Source organism: Oncorhynchus kisutch, linkage group LG20, assembly GCF_002021735.2.
Source record: "Oncorhynchus kisutch isolate 150728-3 linkage group LG20, Okis_V2, whole genome shotgun sequence".
In the NCBI taxonomy this organism is placed as follows: Eukaryota; Metazoa; Chordata; class Actinopteri; order Salmoniformes; family Salmonidae; genus Oncorhynchus; species Oncorhynchus kisutch.
The window spans coordinates 21,264,231-21,285,016 of NC_034193.2; the positions used below are offsets into that span (position 1 = coordinate 21,264,231).

The 20,786-nt window shown below is 46.5% G+C and overlaps 1 protein-coding gene across 1 annotated transcript in view; it reads left to right on the plus strand.

Annotated features, from left to right (window-relative positions):
* Positions 1-20,786, plus strand: part of dnah3 (dynein axonemal heavy chain 3) — a 51,318-nt gene that overhangs the window by 25,990 nt on the left and 4,542 nt on the right. The window contains exons 31-57 of the mRNA XM_020453258.2: positions 20-111; positions 223-442; positions 1,740-1,874; positions 2,019-2,130; positions 2,328-2,569; positions 3,361-3,461; positions 3,801-3,906; positions 4,139-4,268; positions 4,461-4,697; positions 5,168-5,271; positions 5,464-5,758; positions 6,427-6,606; positions 6,847-6,970; positions 8,599-8,755; positions 8,887-9,030; positions 9,253-9,612; positions 11,980-12,286; positions 12,461-12,626; positions 12,921-13,137; positions 13,772-13,954; positions 14,177-14,375; positions 15,052-17,193; positions 17,459-17,684; positions 17,858-18,102; positions 18,388-18,504; positions 19,307-19,464; positions 20,132-20,299. Coding sequence (XP_020308847.2) covers positions 20-111; positions 223-442; positions 1,740-1,874; positions 2,019-2,130; positions 2,328-2,569; positions 3,361-3,461; positions 3,801-3,906; positions 4,139-4,268; positions 4,461-4,697; positions 5,168-5,271; positions 5,464-5,758; positions 6,427-6,606; positions 6,847-6,970; positions 8,599-8,755; positions 8,887-9,030; positions 9,253-9,612; positions 11,980-12,286; positions 12,461-12,626; positions 12,921-13,137; positions 13,772-13,954; positions 14,177-14,375; positions 15,052-17,193; positions 17,459-17,684; positions 17,858-18,102; positions 18,388-18,504; positions 19,307-19,464; positions 20,132-20,299 — 6,867 coding nt within the window. The remainder of the gene's footprint in view (positions 1-19; positions 112-222; positions 443-1,739; positions 1,875-2,018; positions 2,131-2,327; positions 2,570-3,360; positions 3,462-3,800; positions 3,907-4,138; positions 4,269-4,460; positions 4,698-5,167; positions 5,272-5,463; positions 5,759-6,426; positions 6,607-6,846; positions 6,971-8,598; positions 8,756-8,886; positions 9,031-9,252; positions 9,613-11,979; positions 12,287-12,460; positions 12,627-12,920; positions 13,138-13,771; positions 13,955-14,176; positions 14,376-15,051; positions 17,194-17,458; positions 17,685-17,857; positions 18,103-18,387; positions 18,505-19,306; positions 19,465-20,131; positions 20,300-20,786) is intronic.

The window sequence follows — 20,786 nt, forward strand, 5'->3', positions numbered from 1 at the left end:
TGTCAATCTTCTCTTGCAGGTTCTTTTCCGTACGGTGGCTATGATGGTGCCTGACTATGGTCTCATTGGTGAGATCTCACTTTACTCTGTGGGCTTTATCGAGTCTCGCAGGTATGAATCATACCGATATATAACTCATCTGTTGTGGTTGTCTTGTCATACATAATTCTCTAACTTCTCACGTTGACTCAATAAAACAAACTTTCTTGGTGTTCCTATCAGTCTTGCCGGGAAGATTGTGGCAACCTACCGCCTGTGTTCAGAGCAGCTGTCCTCGCAGCATCACTACGACTATGGTATGCGCGCCGTGAAATCAGTCCTGACTGCCGCGGGGAACCTAAAACTGAAGTACCCGAAGGAGAACGAGAGTGTTCTGCTGCTCAGAGCACTGATGGACGTCAACATGGCCAAGTTTCTGGCCCAGGATGTGCCTCTGTTTCAAGTAATGTTGCTTATGTTTCAGCATTATTCAGCTTTGTCACACTGATTTTGTATACACCTGATTTTGTATACACCTGATTTTGTATATCTTATCAGGCTGTTTTTTTTTTTACATGAGTTGAGTTCTCTATCTAGGTAACCAATGTCATCATTGTCACACAGCAAATTCTCCAGTATTAAATCAACACTAAGAGTTCAATTTAAACACAGTTCCAGTGTCCATACGGGTCCACACTTTTCAGTGTTAAATTACCACTTTGCATTTCCTAGTGTGCCTTTCGAGTGATGAGTTACCACGCATGACTGTATTTGTTAGTGAGAGAGAAATGGTGGTTACATTCATTCATGTTCAGTCCTGTGGCCTTTACCAGATGAGATCCTAAGCAAATATGTTACCATTAAAATGTAAGTATTACAATACATATTTCATAAGGCCTTATTTTGAGGGCCTAGTTTTACCTTAATACAGTTGCCTCAAACTCGTTGTTTACGGGCCACATCAAGTCACATTATGCTGGCTAGCAATGTGATGTGTAATTCCTATTAGAATCCAGCCAGAGTGGGGATCTCAAATATTTGTATTCACCTACAACCTGCATTTAGAATGACTGCCAGATTTGGGAAGAATAAGATATGAGATTACCTAAAGCATCTTAACTGGAACAACCATTTCAGTAACTGGTGCAACAAGTCCAAGTAACAGATTGGATTAGTATAGAAAAATGTATGTTATTTATATTTGAGTAGCATACGGCAGGTAGCCTAGTGGTTAGAGCGTTGGGCTAATAACCAAAAGGTTGCTAGATCGAATCCTCAAGCTGACAAGCTAAAAATCTGTTCTGCTCCGTTCTGCTCCTGAACAAGGCAGTTAATCCACTGTTCCTAGGCTGTCATTGTAAATAAGAATTTGTTCTTAACTGACTCTAAAAATACACCTGCAATAAGAGCATGCTGGGAAATCTGATAATGATGGGTGTGGTTTTAGTTTAACTCTTGTTATTAAAACCAACACTGGGCTTCATTTACTCCAATAAGTGTTAATTTAACATTTACAGTGCTAATTTCACTCCGGAATTAACAGTATAAATGTTACACTGAAAAACCAACACTAGGTAACACTATGCACCTATGCACCAATGTCATCATTACAAACTGAGTAATTTTATGTTTCTCCAGAGAAGCAAATTCTGTCAAAGCTTTCTGAGCTTTTCCACCTTAGTGCACATTTAAACATTTAAACTGTCCTATCTCTATCTCTGTCTTTCACACATGACTGTATGCTTGAATTGTATCCATAGGGTATCATATCGGATCTCTTCCCTGGGGTGGTCCTTCCCAAACCAGACTACGATCTTCTCATGCAGGCCCTGAATGACAACATCACCAAGCTCCAGCTCCAGCCCGTGCCCTGGTTCATCGGCAAAATCATCCAGGTAATCCAAAAACAAAATGGCAGCATTTCTCTGTCCTTCTCAGTGACACTGATGCCTCAACCTCACCTATTATTCGAAGACATTGTGGTTAAATAAGGGTCAGTGCTGTAAGAATTCCTCCCGTTGGTTCTTTCGCGTTGATAGGTGTATGATATGATGCTGGTGCGTCACGGTTTCATGATCGTGGGAGACCCTCTGGGTGGGAAGACCTCTGCCTATAAAGTCCTGGCTGGGGCCCTGGGTGATCTGTTTGAAGGTCAGTCCTACCAGACAGCAACTTCATGACATCGAAAGTCCACATTATCAAGCCATAAGCAGCATCAGTTTTGGCAACTACAAATAAATTGCACCAACTACAAATAAATTGCACCAACTACAAAATCTGATACACACTTTATATTCTATTTTTATGGTCACCATGTTTCCATCCTCTGACATCCTCTTTACCCCCAGCTGGTCTGATGGAGGAGTTTGCGGTCGACTACCGGATCATCAACCCCAAGGCCATCACCATGGGCCAGCTGTACGGTTGCTTCGACCCGGTCAGCCACGAGTGGTCAGACGGGGTGCTGGCCGTCTCCTTCAGGGAGCAGGCCGTCTCCACCTCGGACGACCGCCAGTGGATCCTCTTCGACGGGCCCATCGACGCGGTGTGGATCGAGAACATGAACACCGTGCTGGACGACAACAAGAAGGTAAGGAGTTAGCTTCATTAACTAGGTTTCCATTCAATTGGTAACAGATTTTCATGCAAATATTCAAAAATCTACAAAAAAGATTTTCCCAACAGAGATGTTTTTCCATCAAATTGACTTAATGGGGATAAAAGGCCAAGCATTGATCATCATGTCACCAGAATAAGACCCTCAATATTTATTGGAAAGGCGCATCAAGCTCATCGCTGTGCACTTTCATTGTGAAGTTCATCCTCCTAACTTATTTCATCTGTAGCCTAATAAACTGTATGCTTTCCCGAGTCATAGTGTGATCCCAAGTTTACTTCTGTATGATGGTTATTATATCAATATTTGCGCATAAAAGCGTTTCCACCACCATTTCTCGCATTATTAATTTTACCGACACAAAAAGATCCCACCTTGTCTAGCGTATTTTGTTTTGTCGACATTTGGAAAGTTTACCGACAAAGTCGCTGTTTCTATATATTCTATATATGTATTTTACTCTCATAAAAAAGTTGGATGGTTGGTTGGATGGATGGAAATCTGGTTATAGAGAGACATAACATATAAGCTTTATAATATGAAGTTATAGAGGCGTACACGCGTATAACAAGTAACTAAGCATTATACCTGTCTGCTTTGAGTAAATTGAGTTTTCTTTGTTACTTCTTCCAGTGACTACAAGTCACCTTTTACCATGATTTGCCCTCTTTGGACAGTAGTACATTGTCCATTGCTTAAATAACTAGTGCCCTGTTTGTCTAGTGCCAAACACTAAGGTAGGTTTTGTACTTTGTTCTCTGTAGCTGTGTCTGATGAGTGGTGAGATCATCCAGATGAGCGCTAAGATGAGTCTGATCTTTGAGACGGCCGACCTAGAGCAGGCCTCCCCAGCTACGGTCAGCAGGTGAGTGGGGGTGTTTTTTTTTTGAGAAGTAGTGTCCTCAAATTCTATATGTTGTGGCTTACTGTATTTTGTGACTGGAGGAAAGGAGCAAACCGTTCTGGTTGGGTGTTGAGTCAACCAGTGGTAGTATAGCAAGTTGGTTGCTGGTTGTTGATACTTTGATGAAGAAATCATTGTTCTGCTTTTAGGGGTGGATCTGAACTTCCACTTAACTTGAATGTTCACTTAGCTTTCCATTGACATTAATGGATGACTAAGTGAAAATTTGACTTAGGTGGAAGTTAGGATTTGCCTCTTAATGAATTGTACATGGCTGGCTGACTGTCCTTGTATCTTCAGATGTGGTATGATCTACATGGAGCCTCACCAGTTAGGCTGGGCCCCTCTCAGAGACTCCTACATGGATACCTTGCCCGAGAGCCTGAGCACTGAACATAGAGACCTGGTGAGAACAGACACATAAAAAAACACTTTTCTTTTTTTGTTTTACTTAAGGAAGGGCCATTTGAATATTCCTATATAATTATCCCCATACAGCATAGTCAATGATTTGTACCACGCTTTGTCCACTGGGTTATAAGACACATTTCGGTTGAATGCATTCAGATGTGCAACTGACAAGGGATCCCCTTTCCATTGTAATTATGTGTGACACACCATCTCGTGTCTTTCTGCAGATTGTAGACATGTTCAACTGGCTGGTTCAGCCCTGTCTGGACTTCATCTCCAGAGAGTGTCGTTTCCTGGTGTCGACATCCCCCATCCACCTGGCTTACAGCCTGATGAGGCTCTACACCTGTCTCCTAGGTCAGCCAACACACAGCTGTTTCATGATACAATCTCCAAACTATGAAGTCCAAACATAAACTGTGTTATATCTGTCTGGAGACGGTTTACAAGACCTTTCTTATTTATTGATGACCTTGAATGCATGTACTGTATGTATGCGCGTGACTGCGTTCCTTTGTGTGTGTTGCTGCGCATGTACTGCTTCACCAGACGACATTGCATCATCGGGGGCCGATGGCACGGAGCCCATGTCCAGTCAGCAGGTGACCATGTGGCTGCAGGGCCTGTTCCTATTCGCTGTGGTGTGGAGCGTGGGCGGGACAATCAACGGGGACAGCCGCAATAAGTTTGACGCCTTCTACAGGAACCTGATCATGGGCATGGATGACAACCACCCCCGGCCCAAAAGTGTCAAACTGACCAAGAACAACGTTTTCCCTGAGAGAGGTGACCCTATCAATGAGTTGTGCTGTGACTGACAACCATACCTGACAACAGTCCCAAAGCGTTGCTGCTTAAGACATAACTTTTTAGCCGTGCTTTTACCCAGGGTGCTTTTAATTCTCTTAGGCATATGATCTACTTGATTTAATTCATCCCTTTCTAAGTATCTTATTTCATCGCCTTTTATTTATTGCTGCGTTAGTCTCTCATGTCCACGGTTATCTTACTATTGTTTTACTATTTCAATTTATCTCTTCATTTTATCGATGTCTATCTTGATTTTACATTTGCACAGAAACGTCTTTTGTTTTATCTTCTTCACGTTGTATTATTTTATTTGTTAAACACCTTGAAATGCATTTGTTGTAAGAAATGCGCTATATAATAAAGTTTGATTTAATTATTGTATTGAGCAAGTGAAAGAATCAAAGGTACAATTAGTCATATTTTTCATTTTTTCCCCTCCTCTGTAGGCACCATCTATGACTACTACTTCCACAAGCAGGGCACAGGGCAGTGGAATACATGGATGGATTCCATCACCAAGGAGGAGTCCACTATTGCCGCTGGAGCCAATGTCAGTTGTTTACCTTAGAGGGTGACTGCTTGACGGGGTCAAATGGAGCTATAACTGAGTGGCCATGTTCTGTAAAATCTCTCTTCTCCTTGTCAGTTTACTAGTGATTGGAGGGGTTCAAATGGGAGTAACCAGGTTGTCATGCTCTTTAACTAAAATTCCCCTTCTCTCTCTCTCTATTCCCGCTATTAGGTGTCAGACCTGATCATCCCCACCATGGAGACAGCCCGTCAGCTGTTCTTCCTGCAGACCTACCTGGCCCACGAGGTGCCCATGCTGTTCGTGGGGCCCACCGGCACGGGCAAGTCAGTCATCAACAACAGCTTTCTGCTCAAGCTTCCTAAGGAGCGCTACACACCCAACTGCATCAACTTCTCGGCACGCACCTCAGCCAACCAGACCCAGGACATCATCATGGGCAAGCTGGACCGCCGGAGGAAGGGCGTGTTCGGGCCACCCATGGGAAAGAAGTGTGTTGTCTACGTGGGTAAGGCATGAGTAGGGCACTCAGTGGTGCACATTACTGTGCCCATGCTACTCAATGCTTAACACAGGTGCGTCTGACATGGCACCCTAATCCGTATAAAGACTCAATAGAGCATTTGAAGCCAAAAAAGTTGGTTAAGATGGCATCTCATGGATACATAACATGTGCAGTTTGAGCTACTCCAGGAAGTGACATTGCTGGCTAGCTTAGTGCTGCGCCCTCTCATTGAGTATTTCAAGTCGAGTGCCGACCAAGGTACTGCAGGCTGCAATTAGCAACTAAATTATCCTTAGAACTTATTCTGTGTGGTTCAAGGACATACATCTGGTGTAATAGAAGCAATTGTTGGTACCATGATTGTCTTAGAATCGTTCATTTATTTACACAAAGATTATCCACAAAGATTGTCATTTTCCCATTCACTATAATGGGGGATCCTGTTTTCTGCAAACAATGCCTGCAGTACCACGGTCAGCTTTGAACTTTGTGGCTTTAATGAGAGGGGGCAGTCGTTCTCCCCTGCTCAAAACGCATTGTTGAAGAAGGTCAGAGGGGAGGAACCTTGAATTTTCTTCTCCAATACATTTTAAAAAGTGGGTGAGGAGAGAGGATGTGAGTAATCAAGGAAATATAATTGAGATTCACCCTAGTGACCTTTGATCTATCAGATGACCTCAACATGCCTGCCAAGGAGATCTATGGTGCCCAGCCACCCATCGAGCTGCTGAGGCAGTGGATCGACCACTACCACTGGTACGACAAGAAGGACACCTCCAGGATTGACATTGTGGACATTTTGTTTGTATCCGCTATGGGACCCCCTGGTGGGGGGAGGAATGACATTACAGGTACTCTTTCTTTGCCCTTCAGTACTGGGTGGTGTTCAGTAAGGCACATCAATTTGCGTTTCTTATTGAAAAAGTTGTGTTATTAGCTCTCCATTTAAAAAAAAATTCTCTGAACAAGACCCTTTGCTTCAGTGATTTGGTATGCATAAATTGTTTTACCTTTCAAGTAGGTAGGTTTTCTCAATGTGCATATCATTTTGTTGTAAAAGTTTACCAGTTAGTTTCTCTTTTAAATCATAGGCCGCTTCACTCGTCATTTGAATATTGTTTCTATCGACTCCTTTGACCATGAGACGCTGAGCAAGATATTCACCTCCATTACCGACTGGCATTTTGGCAAGGGATTTGATGCTGCTTTCTATAGGTGAGATGTCTTAAAGGTATTCAAACCTAGAATTGAGAGGCTATGCAGTTCTAAGGCCCATTTATGTTTTAGAGTGATGAACTTGGTGATGAACAGAGACATGAATTAATATCTGTTAAAGAAAGGAATGAAATGGAAAATGATATCTGTTCAATTCAAATGGCCCCTAAAAGGCTTGTAACCAACAATTTATGTAACCAACAATCTCTGTTGTTGAGGAAAGGACAGAGAGAGCCTATATGTGCGACCAATGGATCAGCTCACTCAATGGAATACATTCTGACCTCTGACTTACAGTGCATTCGGAAAGTATTCAGACCGCTTTACTGTTTCTACATTTTGTTACGTTACAGTCTTATTCTAAAATGGATTAAATAAAATGAATTACTCATCAATCTACACACAATACCCCATAATGACAAAGCGAAAACAGGTTTGTAGATTTAAAAAAACAGAAATAACTTATTTACATAAGTATTCAGACCCTTTGCTATGAAACTTCAAATTGAGACCAGGTGCATCCTGTTTCCATTGATCATCCTTGAGATGTTTCCAGAACTTGATTGGAGTCCACCTGTGGTAAATTAAATTGATTGGACATGATTTAGAAAGGCACGCACCTGTCTATATAAGGTCCCACAGTTTACAGTGCATGTCAGAGCAAAAACCAAGCCATTAGGTCGAATGAATTGTCCGTAGAGCGCCGAGATAGGATTGTGTCGAGGGACAGATCAGGGGAAGGGTACCAAAACATTTCTGCAGCTTTGAAGGTCCCCAAGAACCCAGTGGCCTCCATCATTCTTAAATGGAAGAAGTTTGGAACCACCAAGACTCTTCCTAGAACTGGCCGCCCGGCTAAACTGAGCAATCGAGGCAGAAAGGCCTTGGTCAGGCCTTGGTCAGGGAGGTGACCAAGGACCTGATGGTCACTCTGATAGAGCTCCAGATTTCCTCTGTAGAGATGGGAGGATCTTCCAGAAGGACAAACCCCTCTGCAGCACTCCACCAATCAGGCCTTTATGGTAAAGTGGCCAGACGGAAGCCACTTCTCAGTAAAAGGCACGACAGCACACTTGGAGTTTACCAGAAGGCACCTAAAGGACTCTAAGAACATGAGAAACAAGATTCTCTGGTCTGATGAAACCAAGATTGAACTCTTTGTCCCGAATGCCAAGCGTCACGTCGGGGGGAAACCTGGCACCATCCCTACGGTGAAGCATGGTGGTGGCAGCATCATGCCGTGGGGATGTTTTTCAGTGGCAGGGACTGGAAGACCAGTCAGGATCGAGGAAAGATGAACAGAGCAAAGTACAGAGAGATCCTTGATGTAAACCTGCTCCAGAGCGCTTAGGACCTCAGATTGGGGCGAAGGTTCACCTTCTAACAGGACAACAACCCTAAGCACACAGCCAAGACAACGCAGGAGTGGCTTCGGAACAAATCTCTGAATGTCCTTGAGTGGCCCAGCCGGAGCCAGAGGTTTTGCTTTGTCATTATGGGGTATTGTGTGTAGATTGATGAGGGGAAAAAAAGCAATTTAATACATTTTATAATAAGGCTATAACATTACAAAATGTGGAAAAATCAAGGGGTCTGAATATGAATATGTATGTTGTCTGTCTGTCCAGACTGGGGAAGATCATGGTGCAGGCCACCATGGCTGTCTATCAGGATGCCATGGAGTGTTTCCTGCCCACTCCCTCCAAGTCCCACTACATCTTCAACCTCAGGGACTTTGCCAGGGTGATCCGCGGGGTGCTGCTCAGTCCACCCACGCACCTCCAGGCAAGGCCAGACGACAACAGCTCATAGTTAACGTTTATACAACTTCTATATAAATTGTTTACTAAATAATTTACCTTATAAAAATACAAATATATATATCATTTATGTATGATCTGTTTCTGTGTGAGCAGGAGGGAGACAAGCTGATCCGCCTGTGGATCCATGAGGTCTACCGTGTGTTCTATGACCGCCTCATCGACAACGAGGACAGAGAGACATTCTTCAACATTGTCAAGGAGAGAACCTCCGGCTACTTCAAGCAGACCATGGATAAGGTAAGTTCCACATGACCCTTTTTATACATTCACAGTTCTTCATTGTTGGATGATCATTGCCTTTCGAAGATTTACCATGTATCTTCTGTCAGGCTTCTGCATTAGTGTATGTGGGATTTATTTTAAGGGACTGAATTGAACTTAGTCTAATGGTTATTAGTTCAAGGGCAATGCACATGTTATTTACTCTAAATCCATTCTACTGCCCCCTGTTGTATGTAGCTGCTGACCCACCTGACGCCTAGCGGCAAGGTTGTGGACGAGACAATCCGCAGCCTGTTCTTTGGAGACTACGCCAAGCCCGACTCGGATGCCAAGGCCTACGACGAGATCACCGACCTGCACGCTCTGACCAACGTCATGGACTACTACCTGGACGAGTTCAACAACATCAGCAAGGCACCCATGTCCCTCGTCATGTTCAAGTTTGCCATCGAGCACATCTCGCGTATCTGCCGTGTGCTCAAGCAGGACAACGGGCATCTTCTCCTGGTGGGCATCGGTGGCTCAGGACGGCAGAGCGCCACCAAGCTGGGCACCTTCATCAACGATTACGACCTCTTCCAGATTGAGCTAACCAAGGTAACTGGATCAAGAAAACTATGAAGGTTAATGTGCTTCGTGAAAAATAGCGCCACCATGTGCTGGTCTCCGATAGAGGTGCCGGTTTAAATATATAGGTAAGAGGACTGATAATGACCAGCAGGAGACAGGGATACAATCCACACTTTATTGTCACCCCAAACAGACACATTACTTTACAGAGCAGGTGGTAGTGGTAGTGATAGTGGTGTAGTGGTTAATGGTCAACAATGCTCTAAACACCAGGCATTGAGTCCAGATGAAGGATTTTCCATTTGGAAAGGGTTTAGATGTGAGTTGAGCTGGAGGACAGGAGTTTATAGAGGTTGTCTCAACCTGCCCTCCTGGAAACAACTAAAGAGTTCAATGGCAGACTTGGGTCTCCAACCCCTGACTAGGCACTTTGGCTAACTGGGTCAGCTGACTCTGTTCCCTGGCAACCTGGTCCCTAGCACATAGGTTTGAAGGGTCTTCTGCAACAGGTCAAAATACTCAGGTCGAAAGGGTTGGTAGCCTACCTCAGCTGTAAGAAGTCAGAAAATAAGAAGTCACAAAGTCCCAGGGCCAGAGAGAAGGTTCTGAGAAGTACTCATGGGAAACTGTAACGGTTTTCTACAGCCGCCCCAAAATGTTGCCACCCTTTCAGTGGAATGGATGGAGCGGCCAGTGAGGGACAAGGTGCTCATAGGGTCTGTGAGGCTGGGCTGTCTAGAAGGAGTCAGGGTGGTCCATGCCGGTGCTGCTGGAGGTGTCCAGGCTGGTGGAGGAGATCGTCCCAACGAGGTGGGCCAGGCATCTTCAGGGCGAGAGTGCTGGTTGGGTGGTCGCTCTCCCAAGGGGGCAGGATGTGTATCCAGTTCCGGACCCAGAGGAAGGCCTAGATCTGGTCTGGGCGGTAGATCCAGGGTTGCTGCCGGATTAGGCGGTGTCCTGAGGGTGGTATGAAGCCTCAGACCCAGTGATGGTTGTGGGTCTGGCAGTGGCGTTTTCTGCCCACATGGGCCGATGAGAGCCATAGTGGCAGGACTGGCGCTGGGTTAGACGATGGTGTTGGTTCTGGGACAAGAATAGATGGCAGACCCAGGACTGGAGCTGAGTCGGCCGGTGGGTCCAGGACAGTGCCGGGTAGCGGACCTGGTGCTGGGTCTGGCGATGCGCCCATTTCAGGGCTTGACTGGTTCTCGAGAACGGCAGTGGATACTGAGACCAGATAGTGTGTCAGGTCAGCCGACTGCAGGTCCAGAGGACATGGTGCTGGAGGCTCTAGTTCTGGATGGGACGTCGACTGGGACTCTGTCTGACGAGTCGGCTTGCGCGTCAGGCTCAGGCCAAGCAGGTCTGCAAGGGCAGCAGGCAGTGTAGGGACCAGCAATGGAGTTGAGTCCGGTGATGGCTGGTCCAGGAGAGACACTAGCAGGAGTGTGTCCTCAGGTTTCGGTTGTGGTAATGACTCGGGCACCGGTGGCTGCAGATCCGACTGGCAGTATGCAGGTAGAGGTGGAGTAGGCTTGAGTGCTGGTGGTTGCTGGTCGGGCTGCAGCTCTGGCAACGTCTCGACTTCCTTGAGCTCTGTTGGTCTCACGGCAGGCTGCAACACTGGCAGCGGCTTGTCTTGCTCAGATGCTGCTCATATTGGCACCGGCTGGGGTGTGGAGTGGAGCTCGGCCGGCTTCTGGGACAACTCGGGCCTCAGTAGCCGACACAGGACAGGCTCGGGCACCCGCAGTCTCTGGTCTAGCTGAACCTCTGTCGTTGGGTTGGCTGACTGGAGCGCATTGGATGGGACTGAGTGGGGTTCTGGTTGAGGACTGGCGACCGGAGCTGTGGAGACCGGGTTGTTGCCGGCCTGGGCGTGTGAAGGGAGGCCCGTTGTGGCATCGCGTTTGGTGGCAACCACAGGCTAGACCACTGATTGGCTGACCGGGTCAGCTGACTCTGTTCCCTAGCAACCTGGTCCCTAACACATAGGTGTGAAGTGTCCTTCTGCATCAGGACAATAGACACAGACTGAGGTTGGGGGTTGGTAGCTTACCTCAGCTGTAAGAAGTCACAAAGTTTGTCTCTAAATCCCAGGGCCAGAGGGAGGGTTTGAAAGAAGGTTCTGAGAAGTACTCATGGGTAACTGTAAGGGTTTTCTTTGACTTTCGAGGTCATGCTAATTAGGCTACGTATCTTGTGTAGTCTTGATGATGGTTTCCATTTGTATATTGTATTTATTATATGTATTCCCATTTGGATTGTATGTTAAGCACCTTTAGTGACCAAAGTACAGTCAGTCCTGCCCATTCTTTTACCCGTCTGATAAAGTCCATGAAAGTCTGGAAATAAGTCCATAAGTCCAAATCATGAATTAATTTATTCACCAAGAACTACGGAGTGTCAGAGTGGCGCGACGACCTAAAGCGGTTGATGCTGAAGGCGGGCCTGCAGGGCAAGAACATGGTGTTCCTGTTCAATGACAGCCAGATCAAGGATGAGGCCTTTGTGGAGGACATCAACATGCTGCTCAACACAGGCGACGTGCCTAACATCTTCCCAGCCGACGAGCGGGCCGACATCATCGATAAGGTACAGGGCATCGCACGCATGGAGGGCAAGAAGATCGACGCCACGCCACTCTCCATGTACAACTTCTTCATCGAGCGTGTCAAGGCAAACCTTCACATTGTGCTCGGTGGGTACCTTCAACATTTCATACATTTAGTATTATTACCAGGTTACCCCCCATACTTAATCTCCTTACTGGTAATTGTGATGATTTCAATCCCACATCCATTGTGGCTTTTAGAGTTACCTTGCTTTAAGAGTCTTCATGTCCAAATAGTGATGGTGTTTGTCTTTGGAATAGCAATGAGCCCGATTGGGGACGCCTTCCGAAACCGGTTGAGGATGTTCCCCTCCCTCATCAACTGTTGCACCATCGACTGGTTCCAGGCCTGGCCTAAAGACGCTCTGGAGATGGTGGCCAACAAGTTCCTGGAGGACGTGGAGCTGGAGGACAACATCAGGCTACAGTAAGAAACTGATACACTCATAACATCCAGCTAGAGTGTCTCTCTCTGTAGATTTAGCTACAAGCTACGAAATAGCTATTAGCTGCTAGGCTGCTAGTAATCTATGGTAGGCTACTGGACTAGCTAATAGTCAACAGACTAGGTACTTAATATTCAATTTCTCTTCAGCTTTCTGCAAATTGATGACCACACACTTGATGGAAATGTATATGAGCTTGACCCTTCTTGTCAATTTATTGTGACATCCATTTCATGGATTTGTTTTACCAAGTCAGTGATTTGTGTGTCTCTCAGTGTGGTGGAGATGTGTAAAACCTTCCAGGAGAGCGTGGGAGGTTTGTCCGAGAGGTACTTCTCTCAACTCAGGAGACACAACTATGTGACGCCCACATCCTACCTGGAGCTCATTCTCACATACAAGGTCCTGCTCAACTCCAAGAGGAGTGAGGTGGACACTCAGAGAAACCGCTACATTGTGGGTCTGGAGAAACTGTACTTTGCTGCATCTCAGGTAGGATAGTTTAGTCAACTAAGTCTACTTACATAAGGCCCATTTCTATTTGCTGAGTTACAATGCTTTGGTACAGAGTTAACAGATAACTATGGCCTATTTTGACATGTGATTGGCAGAACAATCCCCATTGTGGGAATTATGAGGCCTCGGTGTCCCTTCTTAAAGATGCACTGTGCAGAAATTGGTCCACCATTTCATTGTTGCTAAAATGTGAATTTCTGTTTATGTGACAAAACAAGTATAGAGTAGAGAATCATTGTACCATCTAAACACTGTGAAATGTATTTTCCATAACAAAAATCTTCAGCTGTTTGGAGCTGGTGTGCAAAACCGAAAGTAAAATATGTTTAAACAAAACTTAGGAATGGAAGCATAGAAATAACACACATAGAACAGATATCGCTTCTTAGACTTGCTTTTAATGAGAATTGCAGATCTATAACTCACATTTCTATGTGAGTAAGTTACATATTGCAGCTTTAACCCTTTAACATACAATAAAGCCTAATTAATCAATACAAAGAGCAAAAACTCACATTGTAAAGTTCCTAAATTGACTAAAATTATGTTAAAAGCCTTAAACACTCTGCCCCTTCCATCTGAATGACTCCACTCCATGTTGGCTCCACAGGTATCGATAATGCAGGAGGAGCTGACCGCCCTGCAGCCAGAGCTGATCCAGACATCAGCTGAGACAGATAAGATGATGGTCAACATTGAGAAGGAGACAGTAGTGGTGGATGCTAAGAAAGAGCTGGTGTTGGCAGATGAGAAGGTTGCCAACGACGCGGCTGCAGCAGCCAAAGCTATAAAGGTATGTCTACACTGTCACTTTACAACACCTTGTATCATTCAGATCGACTCACACTAGAATTATAAAGACGATATACTGTAAATTACATATTTGGCGCTGCACATTCAAATTACAATTAGCTTGGTATCTGTAATATTAGAACTGCCAGCAAGGATGAAAATGTTGACATATGACAGTAGTTTCTATATTAAAAGTGAGTGACTGCCTGCTGTTTGTGTTCAGGATGAGTGTGAGGGTGACCTGGCGGAGGCCATGCCTGCCCTTGAGGCTGCCCTGTCAGCTCTGGACACCCTGAAACCCTCAGACATCACAGTGGTCAAGTCCATGTCAAACCCTCCAGGTCTGGTCAAACTGGTCATGGAGTCCATCTGCATCATGAAAGGCATCAAGCCAGAGAGGAAGCCCGATCCTGGTGGCTCAGGTAAGCACTCATTGCATTGTAAAGGAGACACTAATTGTAATGTACTCAGCGCCAGCTGTGCCACAAGAGACCCTGGGTTCGCGCCCAGGCTCTGTCGCAACCGGCCGCGACCGGGAGGTCCGTGGGGCGACGCACAATTGGCCTAGCGTCGTCCGGGTTAGGGAGGGCTTGGCCGGTAGGGATATCCTTGTCTCATCGCGCACCAGCGACTCCTGTGGCGGGCCGGGCGCAGTGCACGCTAACCAAGGTTGCCAGGTGCACTGTGTTTCCTCCGACACATTGGTGCGGCTGGCTTCCGGGTTGGATGCACGCTGTGTTAAGAAGCAGTGCGGCTTGGTTGGGTTGTGTATCAGAGGACGCATGACTTTCAACCTTCGTCTCTACCGAGCCCGTACGGGAGTTGTATAGCGATGAGACAAGATAGTAGCTACTAAAAACAATTGGGCACCACGAAATTGGGGAGAAAAAGGGGTAAAATTAAAAAATATTAAAATAATGTGGGTTTTTTTATGTACTGTATGGGCCCTAGTTTAAATGTTTATCATCAAACTGATCATTTATGTAATATTAAATTACACAGATGAAAGCATGAAAGCAGATACTTTTCTGTAAATATGTTTGAAAGAACATGGGCTTAATTATGTATTTTTTCTATGTTTGATTATTTGTGTTACAGGTAAGATGATTGAGGACTTCTGGGGCCCCTCCAAAAAGCTCCTGGGAGACATGAAGTTCCTGGAGAACCTCAAAGCCTATGACAAAGACAACATCGCTGCCGCCAACATCAAGAAGATCCGTGACAAATTCATCGACAACCCCGAGTTCCAGCCCTCCATCATCAAGAACGTCTCCTCTGCCTGTGAGGGCCTTTGTAAGTGGGTGCGGGCCATGGAGGTGTACGAGCGTGTGTCCAAAGTGGTGGCCCCCAAGATAGAGAAGCTGAAGGAGGCTGAGGACGAGCTTGGGGTGCAGATGCAGATGCTGTCAGTGAAGAGAGCTGAGCTGAAGGAGGTGGTGGACAAGCTCCAGGACCTGAACGACACGTTTGAGGCCATGTGCAACAAAAAGAAAGACCTGGAAGAAAACATTGAGCTGTGCTCCCAGAAGTTGATCAGGGCAGAGCAGCTGATTGGAGGGCTGGGTGGGGAGAAGGACAGGTGGACGGAGGCTGCCCGGCTGCTGGGGATCAGGTACACCAACCTGACAGGCGACGTGCTCCTCTCCTCCGGCACTGTGTCCTACCTGGGGGCCTTCACCGTGGACTACCGTGTGGAGTGCCAGCGGGAGTGGCATCTGCTCTGCCAGGCCAAGAAGGTGCCATGCTCCGAGGACTTCACCCTCAGCAACACCCTTGGCAACCAGGTGTCCATCCGGGCATGGCAGATTGCCGGCCTGCCCGTCGACTCCTTCTCCACTGACAACGGCATTATCGTGTCCAACTCACGCCGCTGGCCCCTCATGATCGACCCGCAGGGCCAGGCCAACAAGTGGATCAAGAACATGGAGAAGGCCAACAAGCTGGCTGTCATCAAGCTGTCAGACGGCAACTATGTGAGAACACTGGAGAACTCCATCTCGTTCGGTACCCCTGTTTTGCTGGAGAACGTTGGAGAAGAACTTGATGCAGTACTGGAACCGGTCCTGCTGAAACAGACCTTCAGACAACAAGGTGTAGAGTACATGAAACTAGGAGAGAACATTGTGGAGTACTCCAAAGACTTCCTCTTCTACATGACCACCAGCCTGAGAAGCCCTCACTACCTCCCTGAGGTGGCGGTTAAAGTCTGCCTGCTCAACTTCATGATCACCCCACTGGGTTTGGAGGACCAGCTTCTGGGCATTATGGCCGCCAAGGAGAAACCAGAACTAGAAGAGAAGAAGAACCAGCTGATCCTGGAGAGTGCCGCCAACAACAAGCAGCTGAAGGAGATTGAGGATAAAATCCTCAAAATCCTGTCTTCCTCAGAGGGTAACATCCTAGAAGACGAAACAGCCATCAAGGTCCTGTCTTCCTCCAAGGTGCTGTCCGAGGAGATCTCTGAGAAGCAGAAGATTGCTAGTGTCACAGAGAAGGAGATTGACGACACTCGCATGGGCTACCGGCCTGTGGCCGAGCACTCGTCCATCCTGTTCTTCTGCATCTCGGAGCTGGCCAACATAGAGCCCATGTACCAGTACTCGCTCACCTGGTTCATCAACCTCTACCTGCAGTCCATCGCCCAGAGCTTGAAGAGCGACGACCTGGCCACCCGCATCGAGAACATTGTGGAGCATTTCACCATCAGCATCTATAACAACGTGTGCCGATCGCTCTTCGAGAAGGACAAGCTGCTCTTCTCCTTGCTCCTCACTGTGGGCATCATGCAAGGCAAGGGCCAGGTGGACGACACCATCTGGCGCTTCCTCCTCACCGGTGGCATTACTCTGGACAACCCCGACCCCAACCCCGCTCCTGAGTGGCTCTCCGACAAGTCCTGGTCAGAAATCGTAAGAGCATCCAAGCTGCCAAACTTAGAAGGTCTCTTCGAGCACGTCCGAGACAACATTCCCAAGTGGAAGAAGATCTACGATTCAGGGAAGCCTCACGAGGAGCAGCTGCCTGACAGCTGGAGGATACTGGTGGGGATGCATCGCATGGTGGTGCTGCGCTGCTTCAGGCCGGATAAGCTGGTTCCGGCGGTGCAAGAGTTCATTGTGGACAACATGGGGCGCAGCTACATTGAGCCCCCGACCTTCGACCTGGCCGGGAGTTACAACGACTCCAACTGCTGCTCTCCTCTCATCTTTGTGCTCTCTCCAGGATCTGATCCCACTGCGGGTAATTCATTAGAGATACCTGTGAGCTGTATTCTGTGCTTTAACTTAGGTTTTGGATATTTATTTGTTTTTTTTGTGTCCTGCTCACTTAACTTATTGAATTATGATGCATCAAGAAATTATTCAGAAATAATAAGAAACTTAACTAGTCTTTAACCAACTTTACATACATCTGTTATACATCTGCATTAAAGAGGTCACATCTGATTGGATTTTTGAGTGCTTAAAAGTTCATACCAGTACTTAAATGTTCCTTTGGTCTCCAGGTCTGCTAAAGTTTGCTGATGACCTTGAAATGGGGGGCAGTAAAACCCAGACCATCTCCCTGGGCCAGGGCCAGGGGCCCATCGCAGCCCTGATGATCAATGCTGCCATCAAGGATGGCACCTGGGTGGTGCTACAGAACTGTCATCTGTGCACCAGCTGGATGCCCGCTCTGGAGAGGATCTGTGAGGAGGGCATCACCCCCGAAAACACCAACCCCACCTTTAGGTCAGCCGTTGCAGGGCAGGGGGAGTTTTTATCTATTATAGCCATTGGCCAGGCAGTTGATTTGTAATACCCTGGTAATACTCTGGTTGCTTATGATCCTATACATTTGTATTGCCTACAAATAAAACCAAGAGCAACAAAGTAAACTAACACTATCATTGCTAACTCCACAGGTTGTGGTTGACCAGTTACCCGTCTGACAAGTTCCCAGTCAGCATCCTGCAGAACGGGGTGAAGATGACCAACGAGCCGCCCAAGGGGATGAGGGCCAACCTGTTCCGCTCCTACGTCAGCGACCCCATCTCCGACCCCGCCTTCTTCAACAGCTCCAAGAAACAGGAGGCGTGGCAGAAGCTGCTGTTTGGTCTCTGCTTTTTCCATGCTCTGGTGCAGGAGAGGAGGACCTTCGGACCTCTAGGTGAGACTAACACTCTTCTATGATTCTCTTGTCTTTCTTTTTACCCCTTTTTTCTTAAAACAAAATGTTTGTCCCTTCCAGTCACTGAAATTGTATTTTGGTGTTTTCCCTCATCCAATACCTTTCTTGTTCCTTCTCTCTCTCTCTCTCTGGGGAAACACATTTTCCTCCAGTATACGCCATGACGAACGAATAATGTCACCGCATTGAATATCCTCTCTTATAACTTGAGTTAAAGGGTAAAATCTTGTCATTGTTTTTGTTTTTTTCCCATTTCACCCCAAGGTTGGAATATCCCGTATGAGTTCAATGAGTCTGACCTGAGGATCAGTATGACGCAGATCCAGATGTTCCTGGATGAGTACGAGGAGATTCCTCTGGAGGCCCTCTCCTACCTAACTGGTGAGGCTCTCACAGACACAGCTGTGTGGATGAGCATGAGGAGATTCCTCTGGAGGCCCTCTCCTACCTAACTGGTGTGGCTCTCACAGACACAGCTGTGTGGATGAGTATGAGGAGATTCCTCTGGAGGCCCTCTCCTACCTAACTGGTGAGGCTCTCACAGACACAGCTGTGTGGATGAGTATGAGGAGATTCCTCTGGAGGCCCTCTCCTACCTAACTGGTGAGGCTCTCACAGACACAGCTGTGTGGATGAGTATGAGGAGATTCCTCTGGAGGCCCTCTTCTACCTAACTGGTGAGGCTCTCACAGACACAGCTGTGTGGATGAGTATGAGGAGATTCCTCTGGAGGCCCTCTCCTACCTAACTGGTGAGGCTCTCACAGACACAGCTGTGTGGATGAGTATGAGGAGATTCCTCTGGAGACCCTCTCCTACCTAACTGGTGAGGCTCTCACAGACACAGCTGTGTGGATGAGTATGAGGAGATCCCTCTGGAGGCCCTCTCCTACCTAACTGGTGAGGCTCTCACAGACACAGCTGTGTGGATGAGTATGAGGAGATTCCTCTGGAGGCCCTCTCCTACCTAGCTGGTGAGGCTCTCACAGACACAGCTGTGTGGATGAGTATGAGGAGATTCCTCTGGAGGCCCTCTCCTACCTAACTGGTGAGGCTCTCAGACACAGCTGTGTGGATTGGTATAGAGGGAGAGAGGGACTGTATCACACAGCAATAAAAGAGGTTCATTCTCTGTTTCATTCTCTGAACTAGTGGAAGACAGACACATTTTCTCTTTCTTTCAGGTGAGTGTAACTACGGTGGCAGGGTGACGGACGACAAGGACAGGCGTCTGCTGGTGTCTCTCCTGTCCATCTTCTACAGCAGGGAGCTGATAGAGCAGGAGGGCTACCACGTATGTGAGGGAGACATGTACTATATCCCCCCTCACGGACCGTACCAGGTACTACTGTCACCTCCATCATATCTTTATCATACAAGATGGCGGACTGTCATATCCATAGACAATGATATTTTTATAAAGTTGCCCTTAAGGTTCAGATATTTGTTGTCGCCTTAATGATTCAGGGGTCAGGAAGTGCATTGGGGGTAGAGTGATCTGATCCTAGATCTGTGGTTAGGGGCAGTCTCCTGGTATCTGCTTAGATTTTGTCACACCCTCTGTCTGGAGCCTCTGGACCACATTGCCAGGTCAAGCATAAATTGGCATTTAGACTGCTAAATAATTTGTGAAATAGTTCAACAAATAGCTACCTGAACTATCCGCATTGACCCTTTTTGCTCTTCACATACGGTGCTGCTACTGTTTACTGTCACTTTATTCCTAGTTATATGTACATATTACTTGAAATACTTCGTACCCCTGCACATGGACTCGGTACTGGTACCCCTTGTATATAGCCACGTTATAGTTACTCATTGTGTATCTATTACTTTTATTATTATGTGTTTTACTTTTCTATTATTTCTCCATCTTCTTTCTATCTGCATTGTTGGGAAGGGCCTGTAAATGAGCATTTCACTGTTAGTCCGCACCTGTTGTTTACGAAGCATGTGACAAGTAACATTTTATTGGATTTGAACGAATTTGTACTGTTTGTCTTTTCAAGACCTATGTTGATTACATCCGCAACCTACCCATCGCGGCGGAACCTGGCGTGTTTGGACTCCACAGCAATGCTGACATCACCAAGGACAACCAGGAGACCAATCAGCTGCTGGATGGAGTGCTGCTGACACTTCCCAGACAGACTGGAGGCGGGGCTAAATCCCCTCAGGTTAGTTGGACAATGGACACTAGGGTTGAATGGCGGGAACCCGGTTACTGAGATTTACCAGGATTTACTGTCCAAAACCACTCCCTTTTCCCAGGATAAATAACTGAGAAACCGGTAAATTATAAATTATTTACATGAACAGCATGGCGTGAAATGGAACTGTTAAATTATATGCAAAGTCTAAATCTGGCTTCTCTATGGCCTCTGCATGATGAATCACCAACGCTCAGGGTGGGGACAGACAGCCCATCTCAGTATGGAGCACAGTTCACAATACATGTAGACTTATCATGTCATCATGGTCATTTTCTTGTGACAGGTAAACCTGCATTTGCTGCAGCAAAGCCTGTAATACAGAAATATAAAGACCGAATGCGCATCTAATTTACCCATCTCCACCTGGGTTTCGGGGGTCACCTTATTTCTTAATTGTAAAGATGAGGTTTTTTTTAATTGAAGCTGCAGAGTTTTAAAACAGCATAACACT